The sequence below is a fragment of the Engraulis encrasicolus genome, chromosome 24, assembly GCF_034702125.1.
Source record: "Engraulis encrasicolus isolate BLACKSEA-1 chromosome 24, IST_EnEncr_1.0, whole genome shotgun sequence".
NCBI classification, from domain to species: domain Eukaryota; kingdom Metazoa; phylum Chordata; class Actinopteri; order Clupeiformes; family Engraulidae; genus Engraulis; species Engraulis encrasicolus.
Genome location: NC_085880.1, coordinates 36,657,534 through 36,675,250, shown reverse-complemented (window position 1 = coordinate 36,675,250; position 17,717 = coordinate 36,657,534). Strand labels below are relative to the sequence as shown.

The 17,717-nt window shown below is 42.4% G+C and overlaps 1 protein-coding gene across 3 annotated transcripts in view; it reads left to right on the top strand.

Moving 5' to 3' along the window:
- The window catches only part of vit (vitrin), a 45,229-nt gene that overhangs the window by 9,584 nt on the left and 17,928 nt on the right, over positions 1-17,717 (top strand). The window contains exons 2-13 of one of the 3 annotated variants that reach the window (XM_063192319.1): positions 1,505-1,598; positions 2,097-2,165; positions 2,639-2,795; positions 4,377-4,510; positions 5,378-5,455; positions 5,902-6,138; positions 9,738-9,782; positions 10,457-10,495; positions 10,641-10,694; positions 11,852-11,911; positions 16,373-16,447; positions 16,803-16,862. In XM_063192319.1, the coding sequence (XP_063048389.1) occupies positions 1,565-1,598; positions 2,097-2,165; positions 2,639-2,795; positions 4,377-4,510; positions 5,378-5,455; positions 5,902-6,138; positions 9,738-9,782; positions 10,457-10,495; positions 10,641-10,694; positions 11,852-11,911; positions 16,373-16,447; positions 16,803-16,862 (1,042 nt within the window). In that variant the 5' untranslated portion in view covers positions 1,505-1,564. The remainder of the gene's footprint in view (positions 1-1,504; positions 1,599-2,096; positions 2,166-2,638; positions 2,796-4,376; positions 4,511-5,377; positions 5,456-5,901; positions 6,139-9,737; positions 9,783-10,456; positions 10,496-10,640; positions 10,695-11,851; positions 11,912-16,372; positions 16,448-16,802; positions 16,863-17,717) is intronic. The other 2 variants (XM_063192320.1, XM_063192321.1) reach the window with 2 other exon arrangements.

Genomic DNA, 17,717 nt, shown 5'->3' with positions numbered 1-17,717 from the left:
AGAAGGTATCCGTTACACTGAATAACAGTTCCTTTTTGGACGTCTTTGACCCTCAGGCTGGTGATATAATGTTGTGGGGTATACATGGGTAATTTTTATTTTCTCCTGACTGCGCGAAACTAGCTGCGCACAACTCAACCTCTGATTGTTGGAAACCGCTGTCGGTCAAAAAATTTGCTCATGTGGTTGGCTGTCAGTGTCTTGTCCCTCACACCATGTTGATAAACAAATAAAACTAGGGGTGGGCAATATGACGATATTAAATCGTGAATCGTGATATTGAGTAAAAGATCGTCTCGAATCTGCCAAAGTGGAGAAATCATATAGATCGTCTTGCAGTGAGGATGTTTATTATCAGTATCAGAGTGACGTTTTCTCACTTGTGTTGTTGTCTTCACTTTATTCTTTACATTATTGTATTCCAATTGTACACTTTATGAGAGTATCATCAGTGTGTTAACATTTTATTGACTGCAAATTACAAATTGCAAGTATATGAAAGTTGTTTTTTATTGTTTTTATTTTTTGGATGGAAGATTGTGATCGAAATCGAGATTTCATGTTAAAAAATCGTGATACAACATTTTTGCCATATCGCCCACCCCTAAAGAAAACCCATCTATTTTTTCTTGACACGTATTAGGCCCCTTAGTGCCAATTGAGCATTGCTGCAACACCACAACAGCTCGTATTGAATCCAAGGTTGCACTTATTCCTCCCTGTCCTTTGTTGAATGTTTGCCTCTTGTGGTCAATAAAGATATAATAACGTAATTATTTGTGTGCAGTTAAGCACAGTAACTCAATAGGTGGGGATTAGTGTCAAAGGTGTCTGTTTACAACAGTGGTTCTCAACCTTTTTTGAACAAACGCCCCCTTGACCTCGTCATAAGCATACCAACGCCCCCTTGACCTCATCGTAAGCATACCAATGCCAATGGGAACTAAGCCCCGCCTCCACTCAGCTGTATGCTTATCAACGCCCCCCTAGGGCTTCTCAACGCCCTTGGGGGGCTGTAGCGTCTCCGATGAGAAGCATTACTTAACAAGATAAAGCACCCGTCCTCAAAGGAACACATAAGAATGTGACACTTTCGAGATTTGCTTATAGAAGGCTATGCAGACTGTTCTATTTGTGCTCAGATAAACTGATGACGTAGTCATCAATGTGAATTAGTTCAGAAGAGGCACCAGGGCCTGTGTCCCTGCCTGGAGACTGCTCCATACAGTCCACTTCGGGCTCTGGTTGTGTCTTCCCTTCAAAGCAAAAACGAAACGGCACTTCAGCTTTTTAGCCTCACTCAAATGCAATGAAGAACCACTTGCACACACACACACACACACACACACACACACACACAAACATACACACACACGTTCCCGCATTTCAAAGTTTTTTTTTCACTGAAGATTTAGAAAATTCATCCCTTCTGTACTGTGTGTTCCACAGCCTACAGCCATAGGGCCCTTAACATCAAGATGATAATTTGGTCTTTCTCTTGCAGGGTTGAGTGACAAGACCAGAAGACCCCTCACAAACTAGTGATCTTTTCCTGCGAACAGAAATGCACAAAGCACTGCTAACAACCGTCTGTGTCGGTAGGCTTTTACGGTATACAAATAAAGTGTTTTAATGGGTACTGGAGTTTGTGAAGTTCTGGTTCATTCCCAATTCTGACAGCATTATGCAAATTGCATGGTATTTCTTCTTTTTATAGACACTAAGCTAGATATTTATTTTTTATATTATATATCATTTTTTTGTTACTTTAATGTCTTAGGGACAAGAGCTTTTTTTGCAAAATTACATATATCCATTTTGGAACAGTTTGGGAAATTGACTTTTTTATATTCTGTATTGCATTTTATATAGGTTTGTGCATTTTTACAGGTTTAAAAAGTATGTTCTCAAAATATTTGAATGTCAACAATTCACACATAGATGAGAGGCCGTTTGAACAGTCATTTTTCCAATAATAAAATGCAAAAGTAAAAAAAATGACATACATCGTTTTGCAACGAAAGTCTTCAATTGTTCAATAACCATGATGCAATACTTCTGAGTCTCAAATCATTTCTCATCTCCCTCACACACAGCCATTCTACTCATATGCGGTAACCTGGCAAAACCCAACGGTCAGAAGAACAAAAAGAAGGACAAACAAGGTAAATGGCCTGCTGTATGTTCCATCAGCAAGCTCCATTACGTAAAGGTGCACTGTGTAGGATGGTGGCCAGAATAGGTATTGCGACTATGCTGCTTATTGAAACTGTGCTGCCTTTTACCATATTTGATCTTTTCATGAATATTTGCTAAAAAAAAAAAATAAACTAATATAGTATGATTAAAGTACAGAACGTTTTGCAGCTAAAACTGTCTATTTCTGGAAATTCAAAATGGTGGACAATAGAGAAGATCCCCCTCTTCATGTACTGTATGAAAAGAGCAATTTTCCCAGTCATAATCAATACTTAGAATTTGATGGTGGTGATAGGTAATCGTGAAAAGGGTAACATTTGTGAAGGGGCAGCATGAATTCTGGAAATAAACTAAAAATATGACATGCACCTTTAAGGCTTTACTCAGAGATGCCTGTTAATAAGTAACTCAAAGCTTAATGTGTTGCCTTACTCCACAGTGGTACCTGCGATCGAATGCGATGTACGTGCAGGTAAGATCAACCTCCCAGAGTTCATTGCCAAATGTCCCGCCAACTGCAAGGAGACTAAGCAGAGGGTGTACGGCACGGGGGTGTTTGCCTCCATTTCCAGCATCTGCAACGCTGCTATCCACAGGTAATTATTACGGGTACTGTTCTCATGACATATGCAACGCTGCTATCCACAGGTAATTATTACGGGTACTGTTCTCATGACATACAGCTCCAGGCCTTTTTATTAGAATACCATGAAAAAGTTGATTTATTTCCATAATTTCATCAATAATGTTAAACTGTCATGGATTGTAGATTCATGGCCCAGTTTTTTAACTATTCCAATCATTATTTTTTTTCTTTTTATATACGTTGGCCTTCCAGCTCAAAAAACCCATGAATTGGGGAATTCGCATTATTAGAATATTGTTATAAAATCACATTTTTCTTCATCAAAATTCGGGTCACATTAAATCAGTTGAAATTTGGTACTTTCTACATAATATGCAATGGTCAATACTTGGTTAGGACATTCTCTGTCTTCATAATGGCCATGATGCGTTTAACATTGAAGTCAATGGCAAAAACAGTGCATGGGAGTTATGGAAGCCCAGATATCCTTGATGCTTTGCTGTCAGCTGTTCTTGTTTGCTGACCTGATACCCCACACTTCACTCTTCAATATACCCTGTAGATTTCCATGCCAAGTTTTGGCGCTTACTCACCAGTTTAATTCTAAATAACCAGAAATGAAACCCCATTGAAAATGAATGGGGTTTAATTTCTGTTGAGTTAGAATTAAACTGGTGAGTTAACACCAAAGCGTGGCATGGAAATCTTCGGGTATATTGAAGAGGGAAGTGTGGGGAACCAGGTCAACAAACAAGAACAGCTGACAGCAAAGCATCAAGGATATCTGGGCTTCCATAACTCCCATGCACTGTTTTTGCCATTGACTTCAATGTTAAACGCATCATGGCCATTATGAAGACAGAGAATGTCCTAACCAAGTATTGACCATTGCATGTTATGTAGAAAGTACCAAATTTCAAATGATTTAATGTGACCCGAATTTTGATGAAAAAAAAATGAGATTTTATAACAATATTCTAATAATGCGAATTCCCCAATTCATGGGTTTTTTGAGCTGGAAGGCCAACGTATATAAAAAGAAAAAAAATAATGATTGGAATAGTTAAAAAACTGGGCCATGAATCTACAATCCATGACAGTTTAACATTATTGATGGAATTATGGAAATAAATCAACTTTTTCATGGTATTCTAATAAAAAGGCCTGGAGCTGTATGCCTCTTTTCCACTGCCAGTTTTCTGGTAGGCCTACAGCTCAACACAGCGCGACTCAGCCACCACTTTTACAGGTAGCTCTTTGATTGAGCTATGACGTGCCCAATCGGAAAACAAAAAGTGGTGGCCAAGTCGCGATGTGTCGACCTGTAGGCCTACCAGAAAACCACCAGTGGAAATGAGGCGATAATCAGTTTTTCACTTCAGAGTGGGATCGTGTGTGTGTATATCCTCTACTTTGGGAGTTTTGCATCATTGTGTGTGTGTGTGTTTGTGTGTGTGTGTGTGTGTGTGTGTGTGTGTGTGTGTGTGTGTGTGTGTGTGTGTGTGTGCGCACGTGCGTGCGTGCGTGCGTGCGTGCGTGTGTGTGTGTGTGTGTGTGTGTGCATGCGTGCGTGTGTGTCTGTCTTTGTCAGTGGTGTCATTACTAATGGCGGAGGCAAGGTGATTGTGAGGAAGATGGCTGGGCAGGCGTCTTACAAAGGAAGCCTGGCCAATGGCATTCGCTCTCTGTCTCTTCCCAACTGGAGGGAATCCTTCACTGTTGCCGGTAAGGGAATCCAAATCATAGAGACAGAGTACTTTTTTTTTTTGAGATTGAATGACTACGTTAAACTTCGGCTTATTTTGCACACCTCAGCTGGCAGGTGCGTCGGAGATGGCACCATGGATCACTCAGCAATAGTTTAAAGAAACTCCTGCACACTGACCATTTCGCTGTTCTTTCTTTTATTAACGCTGTTCTTTCTTTAACAGCACGTCGTTAATTAAAGAAAGAACAGCGAAATGGTCAGTGTGCGGGAGTTTCTTTAAACTATTGAGATTGAATGACTGCCAGACCACTGAAATATTGGAACTCACGAAAGTCATGTAGGGCAGGCATGGCAGCCAAGTTTCTCAGCAGCGAGTTTGAGAAACTGGTGTCAGTGTGTGTCAAAGAAAGGGGGAGAGAGTTTTTTGTAGAAGTACTCAATCACCCTTTCAGGCAACAAAATGTTGGTGATGTGACAGTATTATTGTGGAGGCTCGCACACTTACAATTGTACGATAGCGCAACCCAATGAATTTTGTATGCCAAAGTGTTGGTCTAGCCATGACTATGAAGCATGTTTTTGAAGGATTCTTATCTTGAGATTGCTTGCCAGTACAAATCATGGCTTCTAATAGCTCAAATATGACCAAACATGAGAACATGCAAGCCCTACAAACATTCTTTGAATATCCATCAAGTGTTCTGATGTTTTATCAAGTCCATTTGTTTTGCTAGTTTTCGCTATTTGTTCTGAATTGTTAACAGTTTTTTGTTAAAGCACGAAACTCAATTGGCTGAATAACCTTTGAAAAACTCATTTTAATTTAAACAACAGGCAGCTATGCAGTACAGTAAGACATTATTCGTGTTCTTGTTTGTTACCAGTGGGCAAGCCTAAGAAGGGTGTGATATACCCCACCAGTTTGGACTACGGCCCATCCAAACCCACAACAGTGAAAACCGGTAAGCGAGACACGGTTTGAAAATTATATCTGGGGACTCCCCTGAATCCTCTTAAAGGAGAAAGACTGCAGTCATTGTCAGTGTTGTCGTGTTTTTCCTCCATCTTATCCATTGTTGCCAGATGTAAGATAATTATCGTATTTGTATAATAATTTTGTCCATTTTGACCTGTGTACGATCAAAAAAACCATGATGTACGATAATTTCAGAGTTCTCATTCAATTCATTTTGTTGCCTTGAAACAACAATTTGGGTCTTACACGATAATTTCCTCCCAAAAAGCCCCCAAAAACTTGTCTGGCGGCAAACGCCAGACTACATCACAAAGAACGCGCAAGGCAGCATGGGTACTCCCAGGCTACCCAAAAAACGATAATTTTGAAGTTTTGGCACGATAATTCAGCATTTTCCATCTGGCAACACTGATCTTATCTGTCCCGCCACAGTCCAGAAGGAAGCCAAAGCAGCGCAGGCCTCTTCCGCGTTGCCAGCGACAACGGTGGCTGAACCAGCCACGACAGCTGACGTGGAGCCAACTACCACCGTTGTTGCTGAGACCATGCCTCCGACCACACCAATGGCCACCACCACTACTACCGCCCCCACGACCACATCAACCACCACCACCACCACCACCACCACAGCCAAACCACGGCCCGCTGTGCATAAAGTCAGAGATGCGGGTAGGTTGCATGGCGTTCATCTTGTCTGCATGGCATCGTAAAGCCGGGCATACACTGTGCGATATTTTCACTCGTGGGTCTTAAGCTTCTGCTCACACTGCACGATGGAATTTCACTGTTTAAAAGTTCACAGCTCACGACTCACGTCCTCACACTACACAAGCCGACAGTCGGATGCGAGCGAAATGCTTCCACCGTACGACGCGACAGGCATGTTTCCCCGGTCTGCAGAGGAGGGAACATGCGCACCTCAGGTGGAGATGAGGTCGCGCTCAACAGCGAATCGCACGGCCCTATTAATTTGTGCATGTGAAGTGTCAAATCGGGTCGTAGCACTGCTTTAACTGTGCGATTTACGCACGAGCCACGACCAGAATTTCAAACCGTTTTGATTTTCTTGCGACCCTGCAATTGCACTATCGTGAGGCGAAATCGCTTGTCGTTACCCCATGTACACTGCACGATGCGAGACTCACGATTGACCTGCGATTGAGCAAGAAATCGGCCCGACTCTCAAAAAGTCGTGCGAGTGCCAAATCGGGGCAAAATCGGGGCAAAAGTCGCACAGTGTAAGCCCAGCTTTAGAGAACATGTCAGATAAGCAGGTAGGCTAGATGGTCTACTTTTGTCCTTATGTGTGGTGACCGAGTCTGACATTCCCTTTACAGTAGTTGCTTAAAAGATGCATTTGGTATTTACTGTGTTTAGTATTTTAGGCTATTTTCTGAGTTGTCTGGAATGTAGTAGACCTCAGTCTACTGACTTGTCTGGAATACAGTTTCCCCACAGTTTCCAAATGATTTTTTCATGATTCCTACTTTACGTTATTTAGTTCAATTGGAAGGGTCTCAACCTGCTTCAGAATGACTGTGCACTCCGAATCGTGTTCTCAATCGGCATCTCTATAAACATTTTCCAGTTTTGTAAAATGTGCTCCTAGTGGTTAGAGGTGTTGGCAAAGCATTCTCTAACTCTTACTATCAGATATTTCACAAACGTGTATTCTGCCAGTCCGTATCTGAAGCGTTGCACAACCCTCTGGGTAATATCACTGACATCAGTCTTGGATTCAGGGCTGAACTGTTATTCTAACATACCGGGCATTTTCCCAGTGGGCCAACAGTTCTCAGGGGTTGATGCTGTTGTTTTTTTGTTGTTATTTTTGTTGTTGTTTTTGTTGTTTGTGTGTTTTTTTTCTTTGAGACCAGCCAATCATTTAGATGGGGCAGTACACTGGTCCATCTTTAATGTTGACCAGGGGTTCCCAACCTTTTCCAACTTGGAGCCCACTCAAAATTGTCACAAATGTTCGGGGCCCACCTCTGACCCAATTACGAATAAAACTCAAATAAATCTCAAATAAATCAATAGCAACACACACCAAAATGTAATAATAATTTTTAGAAAATTCTTTCGAGGCCCACTTGGAATACCTTATTCAGGGCCCACCAGTGGGCCCTGGCCCATAGGTTGAAAATCACTGATATAGACAATGGACTGAGCTGATCATAATATTGTAGAAAAACGTGGGGCTGTGTAAAGGGCTGGTCTACGCTGATTTTGTCTGTCCTTCAAAAATGTGAAATATACATTTAATGTTCGACGAACACAAAGTAAACAAGCTTAAGTTAACGTCTTTGAATAATTTTGCCAGTGAGAAAACCGCCAATTCCACTGGTATGACGCGTTCCCATAACGGATACTGGGGACACTCTTTCCCGCATATGTCACACTGGTCATAATCATTCAGTGCTCCTTAATTGTGTTCTGCAGTCATTACTCGCATCCTTCCGTGCGGAGCATGTAGAGACGCCGCACTATGACCCGGTGCATGTGGTGAAAGTAAAGTGTGAAAGCCCACCTGGGAAACTTTAACTCCCATTGTCATTGTGACACAGCACTCCACAGCCCATACTGTAAGTGCACACTGCACACAATGAAATTGCATTTATGTCTTACCCCTGCAAGGGGAGAGCCCCCAATGATGCCCCAAGTGTGGCAGGGTGGTACCATGCTCAGGGTACCTCTGTCATGCAGGAGGATGGGAGACAGCACTTGTTAATTACTCCCCCCACCAGCCTGGCGTGTTGGGAGTCAAACCGGCAGTCTTTGGGCTACAATTACGAAGCCCTAACTGCTTATCCTTGACTGCCCTGTGTGTTATTGTGGTGTGTTACTGTGACCCCCGTCCTTCTGGCCCGCTTGAGGACTGGTCACCCTTGCCTCCACAAGACCACCTGACCATCTGTTATTTTGCTGCTGTGTCCCTAGCAACCGGACTCCAGCCATTTCTATGGGGAGACCACCAAAACGGTCCTCACCCTACATGTCAGTCCAGTAGTGCTAGACTTGCTTAGGTTTTTTTTTTAGCTCATAGAATCTGCCACTGTTGCATCTGAATGGACCTCATCATGCCATGAAAAATGGGCAAGAGAATGCTCATTTAACCTGTTAAGATACAGCGTTATAAATGTGTCAAGCTCTATCCACAAGTACACACCTAAGACCGTGGTCATGACGCATTTTCACAAGATATCTCTTTTTGGTCTTCGATTAGAAATGAGATTTCTGTCTCAGAAATGTCTATGTGTGATGACACAGTCAATGTACTTGACAAAGCCATTGTATTGAAGGAGATTTTGTCACTCGTCTCCATTCAAAGTCAATCACAGTAGCGCCACCAATTTTACATCTGTAGTCACGTACGGTATGAATATGAACATGAATGACTGCTGTAAACTCCTGTATTGACATTTTTAAAAGGGGCTCCAGGTAGGATTAAAAGTTAAATTCATTACGATCCCGGGTCAGCCAATGCTTATACGAGTCATTAGTAAGTGAACGATGGATCTCGCAACCACTTGCACGGTCCGCTGTCAGAAAACCCCACTTGCAACTTTTGACGAGTGTCGTGGGAAAAAAATCGCTTTGCATACCGTTTTCAGATTTGAATCAAGTCCTGGCATTCCTTGATGAAAAACAGAGTATACAGAGTATATTTAAACATTTTTTCATTACTGTGTAGATTTTGAGACAGGCATGCCACGGGCACCGCGCAAACGACATCATCCTACATTGTGCCCCTTTAAACTATTCCTAACTATAAAAGAGGCTCAGGTGGGGCTTGGTAGTCAGACTGGGTTAATCACATGAACAGAGAAGAGCTTGTCTTGAGTATTTCACTGCGTGGATTAGGCCCCATGAGATTATATCCCCCCTTAATTACACCCCCCAAACTGCAGCAGTGCACATTTTACATTCTAACTCTTAAACCTTCTTAATCTTCACCATGCCTGTCCTGTGTAATCCACCTTGCTTTGTGACTTAAAATGATAATTACCGAGATGTTTACTTTTGTACTTGTGTTTATGTTATTGAAAGGACCATGAGCTTTGCTTCATGGCAATGAATCTATGGTCTTACTTTAATACAAAACACAACACTGCATCACTGCTTTGGCTTCAAAGCAGAGGAACATCAGAAGAGATTCTACCTCCCTCCCTCCCTCCCTCTCTCTCCCTCTCCTTCTATCTACTAGTTATGTTTTCCTCTATTGTTGTGTTTTCATGCAGTATCCCTCCCTTTTCCCTCTGATCCAGACAGTATCCACCCCTACTATGCCTCTTTAGCAGCCGCCAGTTCAAGTAAGTGCAGACTATTACAGTATCAGGGGCTTTCACTTGGTGTTGGTGGGGTGAGGGAAACAACTTGGACATTCTCTCTCTCTCTCTCTCTCTCTCTCTCTCTCTCTCTCTCTCTCTCTCTCTCTCTCTCTCTCTCTCTCTCTCTCTCCGCTTGTGGTCTGGTGATGGTTCTCCTGTCTCCATTAGCTGGTGTTCTAGGTCATCTGTGTGTTATATCCGTAAGGATATTGCTGGATGCTTTCACTACAAATCTTCCATAAGTGTTGTAGTCCTCCAAACCGACACCATTCCACTGAAATTGCTGAACATCTGCATTGACATATCCATTAGGATATTTCAGAAATGTGTTTAGATTTGTTGAATCGCTCTTTCTGAATTTGTCTGTGTTTTGCATGAAATACATGTTATATGTTTTATTGCAAAACCAGACACATACTGTAAATGTCCAATTAAAAAACTGCACATGCATGCGTTGTATTCTATAGTATACCTGCATTACGTCTGATTTGCCACAGTTTGCATGTTATGCAGTGTTGTGTGAGTAGTATTCTACATATTCTTGCTAAAATAAATAAGGTCAGTTTATAATTGCACTTGTGCTTTCCAAAATATCTCAATCTTGGCAAGTCACTACCCGACATGAACAAACCTCTTGTTCTCAACATTCACTGTAGGACAGTCACAGACTCAGAGTGGTCATGGAAAATCCCAAGGTATGTGCTACAAACACCTTTTCAACTGAGGATTAGAAGCAGAAAGCGAGGAATCTTGTGTACAGCAAAAAAATATTTGAGTTTTTCCAATTTTTCACCAAGCATTACAAAAAAAAACTGACTTCAAACCAACATTTCTCCAAAGCATTCAGAGGGAGCTCGGCCATTGCAAATAGGTTTTCACCTCGGCCAAACGCAGGTAAATCCCTCTTCAATGAATACTATGAATACCGTTCTTGAGTCCTGATATTTTCAGGCCTGCAGTGCCAGAAAGCCTCTGAACTGTATTTGTCTTGTTCCACCGCTTCCTCTCCGGGTTCACACCCCTCATACTCAGCATGCTGCCTTTTCTCTCTCTATGTGAACAGCTGTCTCGTCCCGGTGAGCAGCAGTAACAAAATGTTTAATATCCTGGGCATGACCGGTCCTGTTTTTTATTATTATAATTCTGTAAAGCCAGCCTGCTGACTTGGAACGTCCTCTCCCGCGTCCACTCCCACGTCTAAAAAAAACTAACACCTCTTATTTTTTCCTCTTTCCCCCCCTCCCTGACTTACTTTTTTTGGTGTATGGTCCTCAAATCGTCCTGTTGCAAAGCTCTTGAGACCCGTCCAGAACTTCCCCCGGTGCAGCCAAACATGTGGGGGGAGTAAAAAAAAGCCAATGAATGGTCCTCACACACCGCACTGCACCGCACTGCACACATAAGAAGACGCTTCTGTGTAGAAATAGCAGTGGCTGAAAAAAGCATGGCACACTCAATCACGATTTATGTCATTTGTGAAAAGATAAACTGCCGTTCAAGCCACATGTCTTTATAATAGAAACAGTACTGTTGAATATTGGTAAGTACTGTATGTATTTGTTCTCTGCTGAACCCATCCTGTAGACGTAGATATTTCTTTGGGGACACTTACACTTGTTAACAATTCACACCATCTCCTCATTATGCATGTAATTCAAACAAAAATCGATGAATTGTTTGGTGCAAACAAGAATGAACGGTAAGGGCTAAAGATGCATGCTAAAACCGGCTGATCATGGGATTTGTCTTGCACATACAGTATGTTATTGTTTATATGATCCGTATAATTAGTATACAGAAAAAAATCCATCCTTCATTGTAATAAAATACTTGATAATGATAATGACTTCTGTTTTCTCTTCCAGTGATATACTGTTTCTGTATATACAATGGTCGCAGTTGTGCTTCTGTGTTTATCATTTGAAAGATGTGTAAAATTGATGTGTTAATGATGTGTGTTTGTAATTTCAAATATGTGTAAAATTGTTGTGTTAATGATGTGTGTTTATCATTTGAAAGATGTGTAAAATAGCTTTGTTTTTCTGCTGCAGGTCTGAGAAGGCCTGAACCCGGCTCTGCCGTCCGGAGACAACCACCCCCATCTGGGCCAGGTCAGCAACTTAGCAACTTACAACTTACTTCAACCCCTTCAGCTCACACACACTTGACTTACCTGACTTAAGCCCTTTGCTCCTCTTGGGTCCATAGGCTGTTAAGGAGCAACCTCCTTTTCACTCTGTTTGTGGCTTCCTGTTCAAGCTCTCCCCAGTGTAACGCACACACAGACATGTCCCTTCACGCACAACATCTATTGTCACCAAACTTGTAACGACCAAGTCCTAATACGTTCAGTAATGCTCTTTGTAGTGTCATAGCAATGTTGTTATATGATACAGTTGGGTGTTTTCTGCAAGGAGTGAATAGGCCTATCAATGGGCTTAACCGCAATAGAGGGTACAGGTGTCTGCCCACCTGCTTCGTGTCAAATGACATACAAGCATGGGTTACTGCTCTGGCCTACCAGGCCCAGTCCCAGGGGCCCAAGAGCAAGTAGGGCCTTGAAGCCCAAGCCTCTATATTTCCATTGCCGCGCTGCATTAAATATTGCACTTTTCACAACTGTATTTTTAACATTTCTCAGGTGGCAAACCCCAGAACTCCCGACAGCATAGGGTTCTTTTTTGGAAACTAGCAGGGGGGGGGCTTCCTTGCTGTCTAGCCATGGGGCCCATGGTGTCATGATCTGTCCCCAAGTAAGGTCTACCTGGCATGATGTCACACTCAAGACACGATGGCTGTGTTATTGGAATGGAAAGTTGTTTCTGGTGCGGAACTTGGTTTTAACTTTTGACAACTTCAGTCATAAATCTTGTGGTTTTACTGAGGGAGTTGACTTTTTAACAGAGCCTTCAGGCAGATACTGTAAGTTTTGTAGATGGTTGTGCTGACCTCTTGAAGTGGTGGATTCATTTACCATATTTCTTTTGACATGACCCACACCCTCCAACTACCTCTCCGTTTTCAGTAGTCAAGTCATTTTTATATGACTTGTCACTCTTGCTCAAAGTCTTCAGACCGGTTGAAAAAGGGCAAGAATTTGCATTTTGCACGTTTGTACCTTAACAAGGATATAGGTATAGGGGAGACAACAACAGAAGTTTTCAGAGGACAGATTATTGAAAACAACAATGGAGATATGTAGGCTGTTAATTAGCAGGTCAAAAGTTTAATCACCATTCAAAATAATCTTTGGTAATGTTTGCACTGGAGAAGAACTGGTTTTCTGGTAAGATTCAAATTGTCTCCTTAAATGTGTACATGGTGCAATGTTTCCCAGTGGGACTTAGAATCAATTTTCAGTGCAAACTAGAAATAAGTATGGTGACCGACTTGGGGAATAAAAAAAATCAGTCCAAGCTGTTTCTGGAAGGTATGGTGCCTGCCAGAGGCCAGCTGCAGAGATGGTGGATATTGCCCTTATGGATATTTCTGACCCTGCTGAGAGACATTAGGCGTTGCAGAAGATCGTGGTTGATGTGGTGATGATGGTGGTGATATTGGGTCACCCTCTGCCGTCTATTCCTGTCAGCATTCTGTGTAAGCAGCATATATGTATGTAAAACACATTCCATGCGATTCTGTTGCACATGCAGCACAGCAGTGGTGAGCAGGGCCAGATTAATGCACAGGCTAGATATGACTGCAGCCTAGGGGGGCCCCACCTGCTAGGGGGGCCCTTGATTGACCAAACGTGGAACAATGGCAGAATTGTGTCTGTATCCAATGCTGGAAAATGAACCTGTTGTGTTGAGTACAGTTGGTAGACACGTTATCCTTAATTCCTACCTTGTTATTATGACACGATCTATGTAAATTTGTTGCAAAATTTGCATTCTGGGGGGGCCCACAACAACCAGTAGCCTAGGCGCCCCTCGGTCATCTTAGTCCGGCCCTGGTGGTAGCAGCGTGCAGCAGGCGCGCCGCGTGTAGCGACCCGAGAGCCGGGGCCGAAAGGTCAGAATCCGGACGTGAACCGGCCCAGCTCAACCACGCCTGACTGGCTTGGCAGCAGGGGTGACCAGCGGAGCCGCCTGAATTGACAAACGCACAGTCAACACAAGCATGCATCATTGAGCGCCGCTGTCGGGGGCAGTGCCTGTCGAGCCTGTGTTGTTCTAAGGACCCCATTGCTCCACTCCACTCCGGCTATGGGAGAGTGGGCAGCAGGAGGAAGAGCCACTTAAAGCGGTTTATTTCCAGAATTCATGCTGCCCATTCAAAAAAGGTTACCTTTTTCACGAATACTTTACCACCACCATCACATTGTAAGTATTCATTATGACTGGGAACTTTTCACTTTTCATACTGTACATGGCAGCCATTTTGAATTTCCAGAAATGGATGTTTTGAAGTTCTGAAGTGAATTGTGAAAGCCCACCGGAGTAATTCCAATTCCCGTTGTCATTGTGACATAACACTCCACACAACAAAATTGCATTTATGCCTCACCCGTGCCAGGCCCGCTGACAGGGGGGCTGACAAAGGGGAATGTTGTCCCGGGCCCAGGGAGATAGGGGGCCCAGAATTGGGTCCCCATTACATTGCATATATTGGGTAGGGGTCCCTTTCAGATTATTTTTGTCCTGGGCCCAGCATAAGCTGTCAGCGGCCAAGGGTTGACATAATGCTCAGGGTACCTCAGTCATGGAGGAGGATGGGGGAGAGCACTGGTTAATTACTCCCCCCACCTACCTGGCGGGTCAGGAGTCAAACCGGCAACCTTTGGACTACAAGTCTGACGCCCTAACCTCTGACGCATGACTGCCTTGTATGTCGCTTTGGATAAAAAAGTCAGCTAATTGTAATATAATGTAATGTAATGGGAATAATCTGGCAGCACCAATGAACATACATTGTAATGTAAACATACAATCGATGGGCAATAGGCCTACAAGTGGCTAGGGATAGAAAGGCTTTTTAGACTGTTGTTTTGATTTTCTGGCCTCTTTTCAATTGGGTAGGGCTTGTGAGTATGGACATGAGTGTGTTCAGCAGTTAGTGGGTTTTGGAGCGCTTTGATAGACCAGTCTGGATACAATCAATGCAAGTCAGTCATGGTGGCTGTTCTGTGTGAAGTGTATGGAGAAAGCCCTCAAAAGCATGTGGCCTGAATCCAGACCAATTCTACTGGTATACCCCTGCACTAAAGTCATTACTCTCTCCTGGGGACTCAACAAACACATGCAAACCCAGGTCAAAGAGTCATATATTAGAGTAAGATAAGTCAAACTCTGCCCACTCTATGCGAAGGAGTGTGCTGAAGTTCGGTCTCTCTTTCTTCTTCTCTTTCGGTGATGTTTGGTGGTGGGCTTGTGCTACTGCCATCTACAGCGCTAAGGGAACTCCATTTATTGTCACAAAAAGTCTTTGTTGTAAGAGCGCTTCCTGGACTCAAAAAAGGTGCTCTTTGATGTGCTCTTTGGATGGGCAAATGTAGAAGTTGAAAAAGAAAAAATACCAAGGCACTCATGGAGTTTTTTAAAGGTTTATTGTAACCAAGCCATGCAATAAAGGCTTTTTACTTTTGATAGATGAGAGTGCCTTGGTATTTTTTCTTTTTCAACTTCCATATATTGTCTACTGTAATCTCCAAAGGTTTCGTAACCGAAGGTCTCCTAAAGTAGCGTAAACATGGATCCAGGCAAAGTATGAGTATCTTGACCTAATATACGATTCTTTGCCCAGGTGACCTCAGCTACCACTGCTCTTGGACTGGCCAGATGTTCTAACATTGGCTATTAATGCAGAGTAAGCCAGGCTCAAACTTCACTACTATCGGCCTGATTATCAGCCGAAAACCCCATTTACGATAATTGGTGGAACGTTACACCCCAAACCCCAGACCATTGCAAGCGATTGTCGGGAAAGATGGCAGTGAACGACGTTCTAACATAGAATTTTGCCGGTTCAAAGGGTCGCCAATCACAGATAGATATCAAACACTGTTTGATATTTACGACTCGAAATAGAACTTCAGGTATTGTCTTGGCGTGTACAATCGCAGATAAGATTGACACTGGCAATTCTCTTCCTGTGTGTGCCACAACCCAATGTTCACATCCGATACGATTTTAAAGCTGTGTAGTTTGAGCCTGGTTTAATGTATCACATGTGTTTGTTGGTAAAGAGTGTTCCGCGGTGGAACCCTGCGCCACACTGTAACAATTCCATGAAGTTCTCTCCAAAGAACCTTTGTGTTGTGGACACTTTGGAGGTTCAAATTGGTTCTTGGAAGAACCCCAAAGTTCTCTTGAAAGTTCTTCAGAGAACTCAAGAACTGAAAGGTTCTTTTAGCAACCTTCAGTTTATCACTTTGGAAGAGCCCCTAAAGTTTCATCAAGGAACCTTTTTGGATTCTTCCAAGAATTTTTGAGAACTTTTAAAATTCAATGGAAAACATGTAAGTTCCCCCACAGTGCAACTGAAAGTTTGTTGAGGAACTCTACAAAGTTTACAGTGTATGCCAGCTGACTGACGCCTAACAAACAGATGTCTAATCTCTTCCTTTTCAGTGTTTGCTAGGAGAGATTGGCCTCCTTATGCTTACCCTCGGCCCGAGTGGTACCCCAGAACCAGGAGACCCACAGGTACCCTGGCCAGAACCAAGGGGAATGAATGCCTCTTTCCTTATGATTGCTATAATAATTTTAATCAAACATAACCATGAATTTCCAATTTTCTAAACATGACATGAAATAAATAAAATGGTTTTTAAAAAAAAACTTTTGTGGCAGAAATGACAGAAATCTATAATTAACTATTATAAAACTCTTATAAAACTATTGTACATGAACTATTGTAAAATCATATATAAACCTAACATATAAAAACATATAAAACTAGAAATGACAGCCTATAAATACTGTTAGTATGAATGTCTACTGCCACTTCGAGCACTCTTGCCCCTAAAGCCCCATTCCCACTTGCCATCTTGATGTTCAGATAACTACTCTCCAGACATGGGCTATTCTTGGACTGAGGTGGATGCAATGGAAAACACAGGTAAGGCATACTTCCCCCTATATACTGTAGGGTGTGTATGTGTACACAAGGGTGTCCCCAAAAAAATGTGTCGATGTACACACTTAAAATCATTGTAAAATGGGTGTTTACTTAGATTCATTAGATTTCCAAATCGTAATAGAATTCATTTACAGGTACCGCTTTATTATTTTGTCATCACCTTCTTCCAAACAGATATCCAAAGTCTGTGCTATGCCAACTGCAAGTCGAAAATGAATGCAGCCATTGAAAGGGAATGCACAGAATGAAATGCCAATACAGTTGTGTGCAATCCACATGGGGTGCATTTCTCAAAAGTGTGGTTGTTAGCAGTTAGCTACTTAGGTAGTTGCCCATGTGAAATTGCATTGCAACCAACAAAGTAGCTACCATAGTTAGCATCTACGCTTTTGAGAAATGCACCCATGGTCAGCAGTGGCAGAACCAGAGCTTAAATCAGTTTGAGAACACGTGGTGACAAAACCATTAAAACTTGTCTGTAAATTCTGTTACACACTTTCATGAATCTCATACCTAATTTACAATGATTTAAAGGGTATGGTGTATTTTTTGTGACATCAATTTGATATTTTTCATTATAATTCCAAATACAAATATATTGACTTGTGGAACATTTATTTCCAATCAACAAAATGGCAAGGAAAGTGCATTGTTTTCAGACCTCCAATTTTGTCATAGAGGAGTAGAGTAGAGTAGGATAGGGTAGAGTAGCGTAGCGCAGAGTATAGTAGAGTAGAGTAGCATAGAGTAGAGTAGCGTAGCGCAGAGTATAGTAGAGTAGAGTAGCATAGAGTAGAGTAGCGTAGAGTAGAGTAGCGTAGAGTAGAGTAGCGT